The following is a 12091-nucleotide window of genomic DNA, read 5'->3' as shown; positions in this document are numbered from 1 at the left end:
TTGTTGTGGGAGATTTTAATTTCCCAAATATTAATTGGCGTGTCCCTAGAGTGAGGGGTTTAGATGGGGTGGAGTTTGTTAGGTGTGTTCAGGAAGGTTTCTTGACACAATATGTAGATAAGCCTACAAGAGGAGAGGCTGTACTTGATCTGGTATTGGGAAATGAACTTGGTCAGGTATCAGGTCTCTCAGTGGGAGAGCATTTTACAGATAGTGATCACAATTCTATCTCCTTTACCATAGCATTGGAGAGGGATAGGAACAGACAAGCTAGGGGAAACATTTAAATGGAGTAAGGGGAAATATGAGACAGGAACTTGGAAACATAAATTGAAAACAGATGTTCTCAGGGAAACGTACAGAAGAAATATGGCAAATGATCAAGGGATATTTGTGTGGGTTCTGCATGGGTATATTCCAATGAGACAGGGAAAGGATGATAGGGTACAGGAACAGTGGTGTACAAAGGCTGTTGTAAACCTAGTCAAGAAGAAAAGAAGAGCTTACAAAAGGTTAAAAAAAAATTAGGTAATGATAGAGATCTAGAAGATTATAAGACTAGCAGAAAGGACCTTAAGAATGAAATTAGGAGAGCCAGAAAGGGCCATGAGAAGGCCTTGGTGGACAGGATTAAAGAAAACCCCAAGGCACTCTACAAGAATGTGAAGAGCGAGAGGATAAGATGTGAGAGAATAGGACCAATCAAGTGTGACAGTGGAAAAGTGTGTATGGAACCGGAGGAGATTGCAGAGGTACTTAATGAATATGTTGCTTCAGTATTCACTACGGAAAAGGATCTTGGCGATTATAGAGATGACTTACAGCAGACTGAAAAGCTTGAGCAGGTAGATATTAAGGAAGAGGATGTGCTGGAGCTCTTGGAAAGCATCAAGTTGGATAAGTCACCGGGATCAGACGAGATGTACCCCAGGCTACTGTGGGAGGCAAGGGAGGAGATTGTTGAGCCTCTGGCGATGATCTTTGCATCATCAATGGGGATGGGAGAGGTTCCGGAGGATTGGAAGGTTGTGAAAGTTGTTCCTTTATTCAAGAAAGGGAGTAGAGATAGCCCAGAAAATTATAGACCAGTGAGTCTTGCTTCAGTGGTTGGTAAGTTGATGGAGAAGATCCTGAGAGGCAGGATTCATGAATATTTGGAGAGGCATAATATGATTAGGAATAGTCAGCATGACTTTGTCAAAGGCAGGTCATGCCTTACGAGCCTGAGTGAATTTTTTGAGGATGTGACTCTACACATTGACGAAGGAAGAGCAGTAGATGTAGTGCATATGGATTTCAGCAAGGCATTTGACAAGGTACCCCATGCAAGGCTTATTGAGAAAGTGATGAGGCATGGGATCCAAGGGGACCTTGCTTTATGGATCCAGAATTGGCTTGCTCCCAGAAAGCAAAGAGTGGTTGTAGACGGGTCATGTTCTGCATGGAGGTCAGTGACCTGTGGTGTGCCTCGGGGATCTATTCTGGCAGAATATAATATTAATGGTAAGACTCTTGGCAGTGTGGAGGATCAGAGGGATCTTGGGGTCCGAGTCCATAGGACACTCAAAGCTGCTGCACAGGTTGACTCTGTGGTTAAGGCATTGGCCTCCATCAATTGTGGGATTGAGTTTAAGAGCCAAGAGGTAATGTTGCAGCTATATAGGACCCTTGTCAGACCCCACTTGGAGTACTGTGCTCAGTTCTGGTCACTTCGCAACAGGAAGGACGTGGAAACCATAGAAAGGGTGCAGAGGAGATTTACAAGGATGTTGCCTGAATTGGGGAGCATACCTTATGAGAATAGGTTGAGTAAACTCGGCCTTTTCTTGCAACGACGGGGGATGAGAGGTGACCTGATAGAGGTGTATGATGAGACGCATTGATTGTGTGGATAGTCAGAGGCTTTTTCCCAGGGTTGAAATGGCTAGTATGAGAGGGCACAGTTTTAAGGTGCTTGGAAGTAGGTACAGAGGAGATGTCAGGGGTCAGTTTTCTATGCAGAAAGTAGTGACTGCATGGAATGGGCTGCCGGCGACGGTGGTGGAGGCGGATAAGATAGGGTCTTTTAAGAGACTCCTGGATAAGTTAGAAAAATAGAGGGCTAAATTACCCTAGGTAATTTCTAAGGTGAGTACATGTTTGGCACAGCATTGTGGGCCGAAGGGCCTGTATTGTGCTGTAGGCTTTCTATGTTCTAACATGCATTTGGTTTATTTAATTGCTCCAGAATGGCTGTGGTTTCCAGTGAATAGAAGGAATTGGTGTTTTATCGTCACATGCTGAGCTACAGTGAAAAGCTTGTCTGGCATACTGTTCATACAGATCAGATCGTGACACAGTGCATTGAGCTCGAGTGAAGTATTAACCGAATGCAGAATAAAGTGTAACAGCTGCAGAGTGCAGTGCAGGCAGACAGACAATAGGGTGCAAGGTCATAAGGTAGATTGTGAGGTCAAGAGCCATCTTATCGTACTGGGGGACCGTTGAATAGTCTGATAACAGCGGGTGGAAGCTGTCCTTGAGCCTGGTGGGATGTGTTTTCAGGGCTTTGTATCTTCTGTCCGATGGGAGAGGGGAGAAGAGGACGTGTTTGAGGTGGGTGGGGTCTTTGATGGTGTTGGCTGCTTTACCGAGGCAGGGAGAAGTGTAGACAGAGTCCACGTACTGAGCTCTGCCGTTGGCCTCCAGAGCCTGAAGGCACGCACTCGAGTGATTCAGGAACAGCTTCTCTGCCATCCGATTTCTAAATGGACGTTGAACCCACGAACAGTACCTCACTCACTACTTTTTTTTTTCTCTTTTTGCACTAACATTTTAATTTTTAAAATTGACTGTAATTTAGTTTTTATTATACATTGCACTGTACTGCTGGTGGTTACACATTTCGTGACATCTGCCAGTTGCACTACACCTGATTCTGATCCAGCCTCCTGAGGAAACGGGTGTTGGTGACCTTGGCTGTGGATTCTGTGTGGTTGGACGAGGGCAGCTCACAGAGTGGCCCTTCGGCCCGACTGGTCCATTCTGACTCAGGTCAACTGAGGAGCAACATGATTTGTAGGCGGCGTTGGGTGTGGATCACCAGCCTCTCAGTTCCAGCCAGCAAGAATCAGGTTTATTATCACAGTTGCAGAACCTGGGCCTCTGTGCCTCTCTCTGCAATTGGATCCTGACTTCCTAACTAGAAGACCACAATCTGTATGGATTGGTGATAACATATCCTCCTCGCTGATGATCAACACCAGCGTACCTCAGGGGTGTGTGCTTAGCCCACTGCTCTACTCTCTCTATACCCAGGATTGCGGCGAGGCATAGCTCAAATACCATCTATAAATTTGCTGACAATACAACCATTGTTGGCAGAATCTCAGGTGGTGATGAGAGGGCATACTGGAGCAAGATATGCCAACTAGTGGAGTGGTGTCGCAGCAACAACCTGGCACTCAACGTCAGTAACACGAAAGAGCTGATTGTGGACTTCAGGAGGGGTAAGATGAAGGAATCCAATCTTCATAGAGGGATCAGAAGTGGAGAGAGCGAGCAGCTTCAAGATCCTGGGTGTCAAGATCTCTGAGGATCTAACCTGGTCCCAACATATCAATGTAGCTATACAGAAGGCAAAACAGCAGCTATACTTTATTAGGAGTTTGAAGAGATTTGGCATGTCAATACACTCAAAAACTTCTATGGAGAGCATTCTGACAGGCTGCATCACTGTCTGGTATGGAGGGGCTACTGCACAGGACCAGAAGAAGCTGCAGAGGGTTGTAAATTTAGTCGGCTTTATCTTGGGTACTAGTCTACAAAGTACCCAGGACATCTTTAGAGAACAGTATCTCAGAAAGGCAGCGTCCATTATTAAAGACCTCCAGCACCCAGGGCATGTCTTTTTCTCACTGTTACCATCAAGTAGGAGGCACAGAAATGTGAAGGCACACACTCAGCGATTCAGGAACAGCTTCTTCCCCTCTGCCATCTGATTCCTAAATGGACAGTGAAGCCTTGGACACTATCTCACTTTTGTAATATATAGTATTTGTCATCTTCAGAAGTTTTCTGATGACTCTGCCATAGTTGGATGCATCAGCAAGGGAGTTGAGGCTGAGTACAGGGTTACGGTAGGAAACTTTGTCACATGGTGTGAGCAGAATTATCTGCAGCTTAATGTATAAAAGACTAAGGAGCTGGTGGTAGACCTGAGGAGAGCTAAGGTACCGGTGACCCTTGTTTCCATCCAGGGGGGTCAGGGTGGACATGGTGGAGGAATACAAATACCTGGGTATACAAATTGACAATAAACTGGACTGGTCAAAGAATACTGAGGCTGTCTTCAAGAAGGGTCAGAGCCGTCTCTATTTCCTGAGGAGACTGAGGTCCTTTAACATCTGCCGGACAATGCTGAGGATGTTCTACGAGTCTGTGGTGGCCAGTGCGATCATGTTTGCTGTTGTGTGCTGGGACAGCAGGCTGAGGGTAGCAGACACCAACAGAATCAATAAACTCATTCATAAGGCCAGTGATGTTGTGGGGATGGAACTGGACTCTCTGACGGTGGTGTCTGAAAGGATGCTGTCCAAGTTGCATGCCATCTTGGACAATGTCTCCCATCCACTACATAATGTACTGGTTGGACACAGGAATACATTCAGCCAGAGACTCATTCCACTGAGATGCAACACAGAGCGTCATAGCAAGTCATTCCTGCCTGTGGCCATCAAACTTTACAACTCCTCCCTTGGAGGGTCAGACACCCTGAGCCAATAGGCTGGTCCTGGACTTATTTCCTGGCATAATTTACATATTATTATTTAACTATTTATGGTTTTATTACTATTTATGATTTATGGTGCAACCGTAACAAAAACCAATTTCCCTTGGGATCAATAAAGTATGACTATGACTATGATTTGTTTTTGCATGATTTTTAATCTATTCAATGTATATATACTGTATAAAGTATACTGAGTAAGATTTATTTATTACCTTATTTTTTTTTCTATTTTATGTATTGCATTGAACTGCTGCTGCTAAGTTAACAAATTTCACATAACCTGCCACTATAATAAACCTGATTCTGATTCTGGCACAAAGTAGAGAAATTTGGTGTTTGGTGGCCTTGTTACAGTGCAAAAAAATTACTTTAAGTTACAAGAAAATAAAATTAGTACGGGAGCATTCAAAAATCTGAGGCAGGGTAAGAAGCTGTTACTAAAATATTGAGTGAGGGTCTTCCACTCCTTGCTGATGGTAATAATGTCATAGGTGGTGCGGATCCTTGATGATGGATGCTGCCTTCGTGAGGCATTGAGGATGGGGAGGGTTGTGTGCATGATGACACTGGCTGAATCTACAACCCTCTGCATCTCTGTGCATTGGAGCCTCCATTTCAGATGGTTTGCAAGTCTTTCAATCCCTGCCTGCAGCACTCTGCGTGGAGGTCATGTAGATTACTCCTGGCCACTGCCAATTTCTCCAGCATCCCAGTGAGGTGGGGTCAATCTGCCAATGAGCATGGGGGCGGCTTTGGGAATTTTGGTGGAGCAGGCGGAAGGGTTGATGTAGGGTTGGCACAGACTTGAGGGGCCAAATGGCCTATTTCCCTTCATGGGCCAATTGAGAGCAGGCTAGCAGAGTGGGAGGTTTGGGATGAGTCAGGGAGGGGCTGATCCTGGCGGGTGGTCTTGGGACCATAGGCACTTGGAGAGGGAAAGGGGTTGACGGTTGTGATGGGACAGGTTGGAAACCACCACCATCCCAGCCTAAGCAGAAACAGACAGGAGAAGGCCATTCAGCCCCTCTAGTCTGGCCTACTATTCAATGAGCGGGGCTGATCTACCCGAGAAGTCGGCTAGTGGAGTACAATATCTACCCCAGACCACGACCGGTCTATATATTAACGCACATAATAATCAATACCAACTCAATAGACAGAGGCTGACTACGCTCCGACAGCCAGTTTGTTGCGGGAGCGGCAATGGGAGAGCACCGGGGGATGGCTATGGAATCTTTCCTAGCATCTGGATTTCACATCCATCATTAACAACGCCTCCCAACGACAGTGCAGCGCTCCTTCACTGTCCCAAACAACGCGGCGCTCCCTCAGTTGGGGAGAGAGTGCGCATGCGCATCGGCAGCCGCCGTTTCCTACGTTTGTGCGCATGCGTTGCCGATCTCGCATCAATTTCCCGGAGCGATGAGCCCGATGCGTTTGAGCTGGAGCCAGTGCGCCTGCGTGCATCCGGCAATAGGGGAGAGGACGCTCGGCCGCCGGCACCAGCGCCTGCGGGTTGTTTCCAGTTGCCGGCGTACACCCCCAGTGCGCCTGCGCCGAGTGTTGTGGCGGCTGTTTGTTCGGCTTCGGGGCCGCGTACTTGTTTTAGGGGAGGGAGCGGCGGCTGCGGTGTGGGCTGAGAAGGGGGGACGGCATGGCGCAGTACAAGGGCGCGGCGAGCGAGGCCGGCCGGGCCATGCAGCTGATGAAGAAACGAGAGAAGCAGCGAGAGCAGCTGCAACAACTCAAGCAGAAGATCGCTGAGGTCAAGATGGCGGCTCTTAAAGGGACCGCGACCCACAGTGGGGGAGGGGAAGGGATGAGGAGGGTTGGGATGAGGAGCCTGTGGGGGGAGTCAGTGGAGAGGGGATGGGGGTGTATGGAGCTTTAGGTGAGTAAACAAGAAGTGGGAGAAGGGGATATTGTAGGGAGAGTGTGGAGGAAGAGATGGGATAGTGGGGAATAATGGGGTGAAAGTAAAGTGAGGGGCCTTTGGGATGTAAGAGCGATGTGAGGAGATTAGGGGTGCAGGATGGGTGGTTCAGAGTGTAGTGTGGGTGGTATGGGGTGTAGTGAGGGGAATTGGTTTGTCAGGTGGGTGGTTCATGTGCAGAGTGAGGTATTAAGACCATAAGATATAAGAGTAGAAGCAGGCCATTTGGCCCATTGAGTCTGCTTCGCCATTCAATCATGGGCTGATCCAATTCTTCCAGTCATCCTGGCTCCCCTGCCTTCTTCTCACACCCTTTGATGCCCTGGCTAATCAAGAACCTATCTATCTCTGCCTTAAATGCACCCAATGACTTGGCCTCCACAGCCACTCATGGGAGCATATTCCACAGATTTACCACCCTCTGACTAAAGTAATTTCTCCGCTTCTCTGTTCTAAATGGATGTCTTTCAATCCGGAAGTCGTGCCCTCTTGTCCTAGACTCCCCGACCATGGGAAATAACTTTGCCATATTTAATCTGTTCAGGCCTTTTATCATTTGGAATGTTTCTATGAGATCCCCCCTCATTCTCCTGAACTCTAAGGAATACAGCCCAAGAGCTGCCAGACATTCCTCATACAGTAACCCTTTCATTCCTGGAATCATTCTCGTGAATCTTCTCTGAAGCCTCTCTAATGTCAGTATATCCTTTCTAAAATAAGGAGCCCAAAACTGCATACAATACTTCAAGTGTGGTCTCACGAATGCCTCATGGAGCCTCAACATCAAATCCTTGCTCTTATATTCTATACCTCTAGAAATGAATGCCAAGATTGCATTGGCCATCTGCACCACTGACTCAACCTGGAGTTAGCCTTTAGGGTATCCTGCACGAGGACTCCCAAGTCCCTTTGCATACTTGCATTTTGAATGATCTCCCCATCTCAATAATAGTCTTTTATTTTATTTCTTCCACCAAAGTGCATAACCGTACACCAACATTGTATTTCATTTGCCACTTCTTTGCCTATTCCCCTAAACTAAGTCTCTGTGCAGGAATTCTGTTTCCTCAACACTACCCGCTCCTTTGTATCATTGGCAAATTTGGCCACAAATCCATTAATCCCATAGTCATTGACATACATTGTAAAAAGCAGAGGTCCCAACACTGACCCCTGTGGAACTCTACTGGTAACTAGCAGCCAGCCAGAATAGGATCCCACTCTTGTTTTCTGCCTATCAGCCAATGCTCTACCTATTCTAGTAACTTCCCTGTAATTCCATGGGCTCCTATCTGCTAAGCAGCCTCATGTGTGACACACCCAAGTACACCACATCTACTGCACCTCCTTTGTCCACCCTGCTTGTAATTTACTCAAAAAATTGCGGTTGGTTAGTCAGGCAGGATTTGCCTATCTTGTCATGTGCCTCCAGGTACTCCATAATCTCATCCCTAACAATTGATTCCAATGACTTCCCAACCACTGATGTTGGGCTAACAGGTCTATAGTTTCCTTTCTGTTGACTCCCCACCCCCACTTCTTAAATAGCGGAGTAACATTTGCAATTTTCCATTCATCCGGTACAATGCCAGAATCTATCGATTCTTGAAAGATCATCGTTAATGCCTCCGCAATCTCTCTGACTACTTCCTTCAGAACCCGAGGGTGCATTGCATCAGGTCCAGGAGATTTATCCACCCTCAGACCGTTAAGCTTTCTGAGCACCTTCTCAGTCTAATTTTCACTGCACAAACTTCTCTTCCCTGACCTTCTTGACTGTCTGATATACTGCAGACATCTTTCACTGTGAAGACTGATGCAAAAGATGCATTCAGTTCTTCTGCCATCTCTGCATCTCTCATTACAATATCTCCAGCGTCATTTTCTATTGGTCCAATATCTACCCTCCACTCTCTTTTATCCTTTATATACTTAAAGAAGCTTTTAGTGTCTTCTTTGATATCAGTCGCCAGCTTCTTTTCATAATTCATCTTTTCCTTCCTAATGACCTTAATTTCCTAATGCAAGTTATTAAAAGCTTCCCAATCCTCTATCTTCCAGCTAGCTTTTTGCTTTTACTTTGGCTCTGACTTCACTTGTCAACCACGGTAGTGTCCTTCCCTTTGAAAATTTCTTTTTATTTGGAATATATCTGTCTTGCACGTCGTTGATTTTTTGCAGAAACTCCAGCCATTACTGCTCTGCTGTCCTTCCTGCTAGTGTCCCTTTCCAGTCAGCTTTGGCCAGTCCCCCTCATTTATTCCACTGAAATACCGATACATTGGAATTTAGCTTTTCCTTCTCAAATTTCAAAGTGAACTCAATCATATTGTGATTACTGTTCCCTAAGGGTTCCTTATCCTTAAGCTCTCTTATCACCTCCGGATCATTGCACAACACCCAATCCAGCACAGCCGATCCCCTAGGGCTCAACAAGCTGTTCTATAAAGCCAGACATTCTACAAGTTCTCTCTCCTGAGGTCCAGTACTGGCCTGGTTTTCCAAATCCACTTTCATGTTAAAATCCCCAACCTTTTCTATTTCATGCTGTAATTTGTAATCCACATTCCGGCTGCTATTTGGAGGCCTGAATGCATCTGCCATTAGGGTCCCTTTACCCTTGCCATTTCTTAATTCAACCCTTAGGGACTCTACACCTTCCGATCCTATGTTGTCCCTTTCTAATGATTTAATATTATTTCTTATACACAGGATCACACCATCCCCTCTGCCGACTAACCTATCTTTCCAATACACCGTATATCCTTAGATATTCAGCTCCCAATGGCAGCCATCCTTTTGCCAAGTTTCAGAGATGACCACAACGTCAGACCTGCCAATCTGTAGTTGAATTTCAAGATGGTCCATTTTATTTCTTATGCCATGTGCATTCAAATATAACACTTTCAGTCCAGTATTTGTTGCTTTCTGTTTTAGCTGCACCCCCACCTCCATTGCCCTGTAAGTCATCCCACTGGCTGTGATTACGCCTCATCTCCTGCCTGTCCTTTCTATTATCTGTATTGCATCATTTACTTCTGTTTTCCCCTTCCTCAGCCCTATCACTTCAGTTCCTATCCCCCTGCCAAATTAGTTTAAACCCTCTCTAACAGCTCTATTAAGCCTGCCTGCTAGGATATTGGACCCCTTTGGGTTCAGGTGTAACCCGTCCTTTTTGTACAGGTCGCACCTCCTCCAGAAGAGGCCCCAATGATCCAAGAAACCGAAGCCCTGCCCCCTACACTGGTCCCTCACCCATGCATTAATATGCCTGATAAACATAGAAACATGGAAAATAGGTGCAGGAGTAGGCCATTCGGCCCTTCAAGCCTGTTCCACCATTCAGTACGATCATGGCTGATCATCCAACTCAGAACCCTGTACCTGCCTTCTCTCCATACCCCCTGATCCCTTTCGCCACAAGGGCCATATCTAACTCCCTCTTAAATATAGCCAATGAACTGGCCTCAACTGTTTCCTGTGGCAGAGAATTCCACAGTTTCACCACTCTCTGTGTGAAGTAGTTTTTCCTCATCTCGGTCCTAAAAGGCTTCCCCTTTATCCTCAAACTGCTACTCTTGCACTCATTAGCACGTGGCACAGGCAGCAGTCCTGAGATTACTACCCTGGAGATCCTGCTTTTCAGCTTCCTACCCAACTCCCTGAAAAGTCTCTTCAGGACATCCTCCCATTTTCTACCAATGTCATTGGTACCAACGTGTACCAAGACTTCTGGCTGTTCACCCTCTCCCTTCAGAATACTCTGCACCCGATCCGAGACATCCTGTACCCTGGCACCTGGGAGGCAACACACCATGCGGGTATCTCTGTCAGGCTGACTGAACCTCCTGTCTGTTCCCCTCACTACAGAATCCCCTAAGACTACCACATTCCTTATCTCCCTCTTTCTCTTCTGCACCGCTGAACCAGGCTCAGTGCCAGAGACCCAAATGCCATGGTCATCCTCTGTCAGGTCACCCCCCTCAACAGCATCCAAAACGAGGTAACGATTACTGAGGGGGATGGTCACAGAGGTGCCCTCTACTATCTGAACTCTTCCCTGACGGTCACCCACTTGTCTAACTCCTGCGGCCTTGGGGTGACTAACTCCCTGTACCTCTTATCTATCTCCTGCTCACTTTCCCTAATACGCTGTAGGTCATCAAGCCACAGTTCCAGATGCCTTACACGGTCTCACAGGAGCTGCATCTCAGTGCTCCTGGCACAGATGTGGCCTGGGAGACTAGAAGATTCCCACGTCTGACACCCAGAACGAAATACTAACCCTACAGACATGCTTCCTATTCCTCAAAAAAATGCAAGGAAAAAACAAGTCCACTTACCTCGCCGAAGCCCGAATGAGCCAAAGCCCTACCACTCTGACTCAGACCGCTCCATCGATGACCGCTCCGCTAGGCAGTGTCTCCCTTTTATGCCTGAACCTTCCCTGCTCTCCAACACACGATTGGTACTCTGGTTATAGCCAAGTTCCCGTGAAGCTTTCCCCTTTCAAACTTCGCTGCTGGACCTGTGTCCCGCCTCCTGTCTGGTAGCTCTTACTGGGGTGTAGGATAGGCAGCCGAGGTGTGTTGTGGGGTTTTGTGGTGTAGGGAGAGATGTCAGGGCACAGGGTGTGTAGGTCAGGGTATTGGGGTGTAGGGTGGGGGTGCTGGAGCACAAGGTGAAGTGGTTGGGGCACAGGGTGGGGTATCAAGGTGCAGGATGGGGTATTGGGGTGTAGGGTGCTGAGATTGGTGAGGGGCACTGGGTATTTTGATATGATTTACAGTGGGGTTGGTGATGGAAAAGGGGCGGTGAAGTGATGGGGAGGACAGTGGTGGGGGTGTCGGGCCGGAGGGTAGGGTGTCAGGGGGTGGGGTTGGGAGATTGGTGAAGTGACGGAGATGGGAGGGTGGGGAGATTTGTGAAGTGATGGGGGTGGGAAGGTGGGGAGGTTGGTGAAGTGATGGGGAGGACAGTGGTGGGGGTGTCGGGCCGGAGGGTAGGGTGTCAGGGTGTGGGGTTGGGAGATTGGTGAAGTGATGGGGATGGGAGGGTGGGGAGATTTGTGAAGTGATGGGGAGGACAGTGGTGGGAATGAGAGGGTGGGGTGGTTATCACTGGCACAGAGGGGGCGAGTACAGCACTAACCAGAGGGAGTCAGATCTGGGAGAACCTGCAATGGAACAATGGGAGGGTGAGACTGATTTGGGATTCGCTGCCCAGATGGCCAGTATGTGGACACAGCAATGACTTTGCTCAGGGGAGGGAGAAGCCTGCAGGATTGGGTGGAGAGGGGAGGATCGGGGGAGTGGGGGGGTCGGGGTGGGGGCAGGCATTGTCATAATAAAAAGCAGGGCACTGTCATGATGAGCTGAATAGTCTGA

The 12091-nt window shown here is 47.6% G+C and overlaps 1 protein-coding gene across 1 annotated transcript in view; it reads left to right on the top strand.

The window, feature by feature from the left end:
- Positions 1–6312: 6312 nt before the first annotated feature.
- fam50a (family with sequence similarity 50 member A) overlaps positions 6313–12091 on the top strand; it is a 105261-nt gene continuing 99482 nt past the window's right edge. Inside the window, exon 1 of the mRNA XM_063035033.1 lies at positions 6313–6536. Within this exon, the coding sequence (XP_062891103.1) occupies positions 6426–6536 (111 nt within the window). The 5' untranslated portion in view covers positions 6313–6425. The remainder of the gene's footprint in view (positions 6537–12091) is intronic.

The sequence above is a fragment of the Mobula hypostoma genome, chromosome 28 (genome assembly GCF_963921235.1).
Source record: "Mobula hypostoma chromosome 28, sMobHyp1.1, whole genome shotgun sequence".
NCBI lineage: Eukaryota > Metazoa > Chordata > Chondrichthyes > Myliobatiformes > Myliobatidae > Mobula > Mobula hypostoma.
The sequence above is the reverse complement of the archived record's forward strand: the minus strand, read 5'-3'. Positions and strand labels throughout refer to the sequence as shown.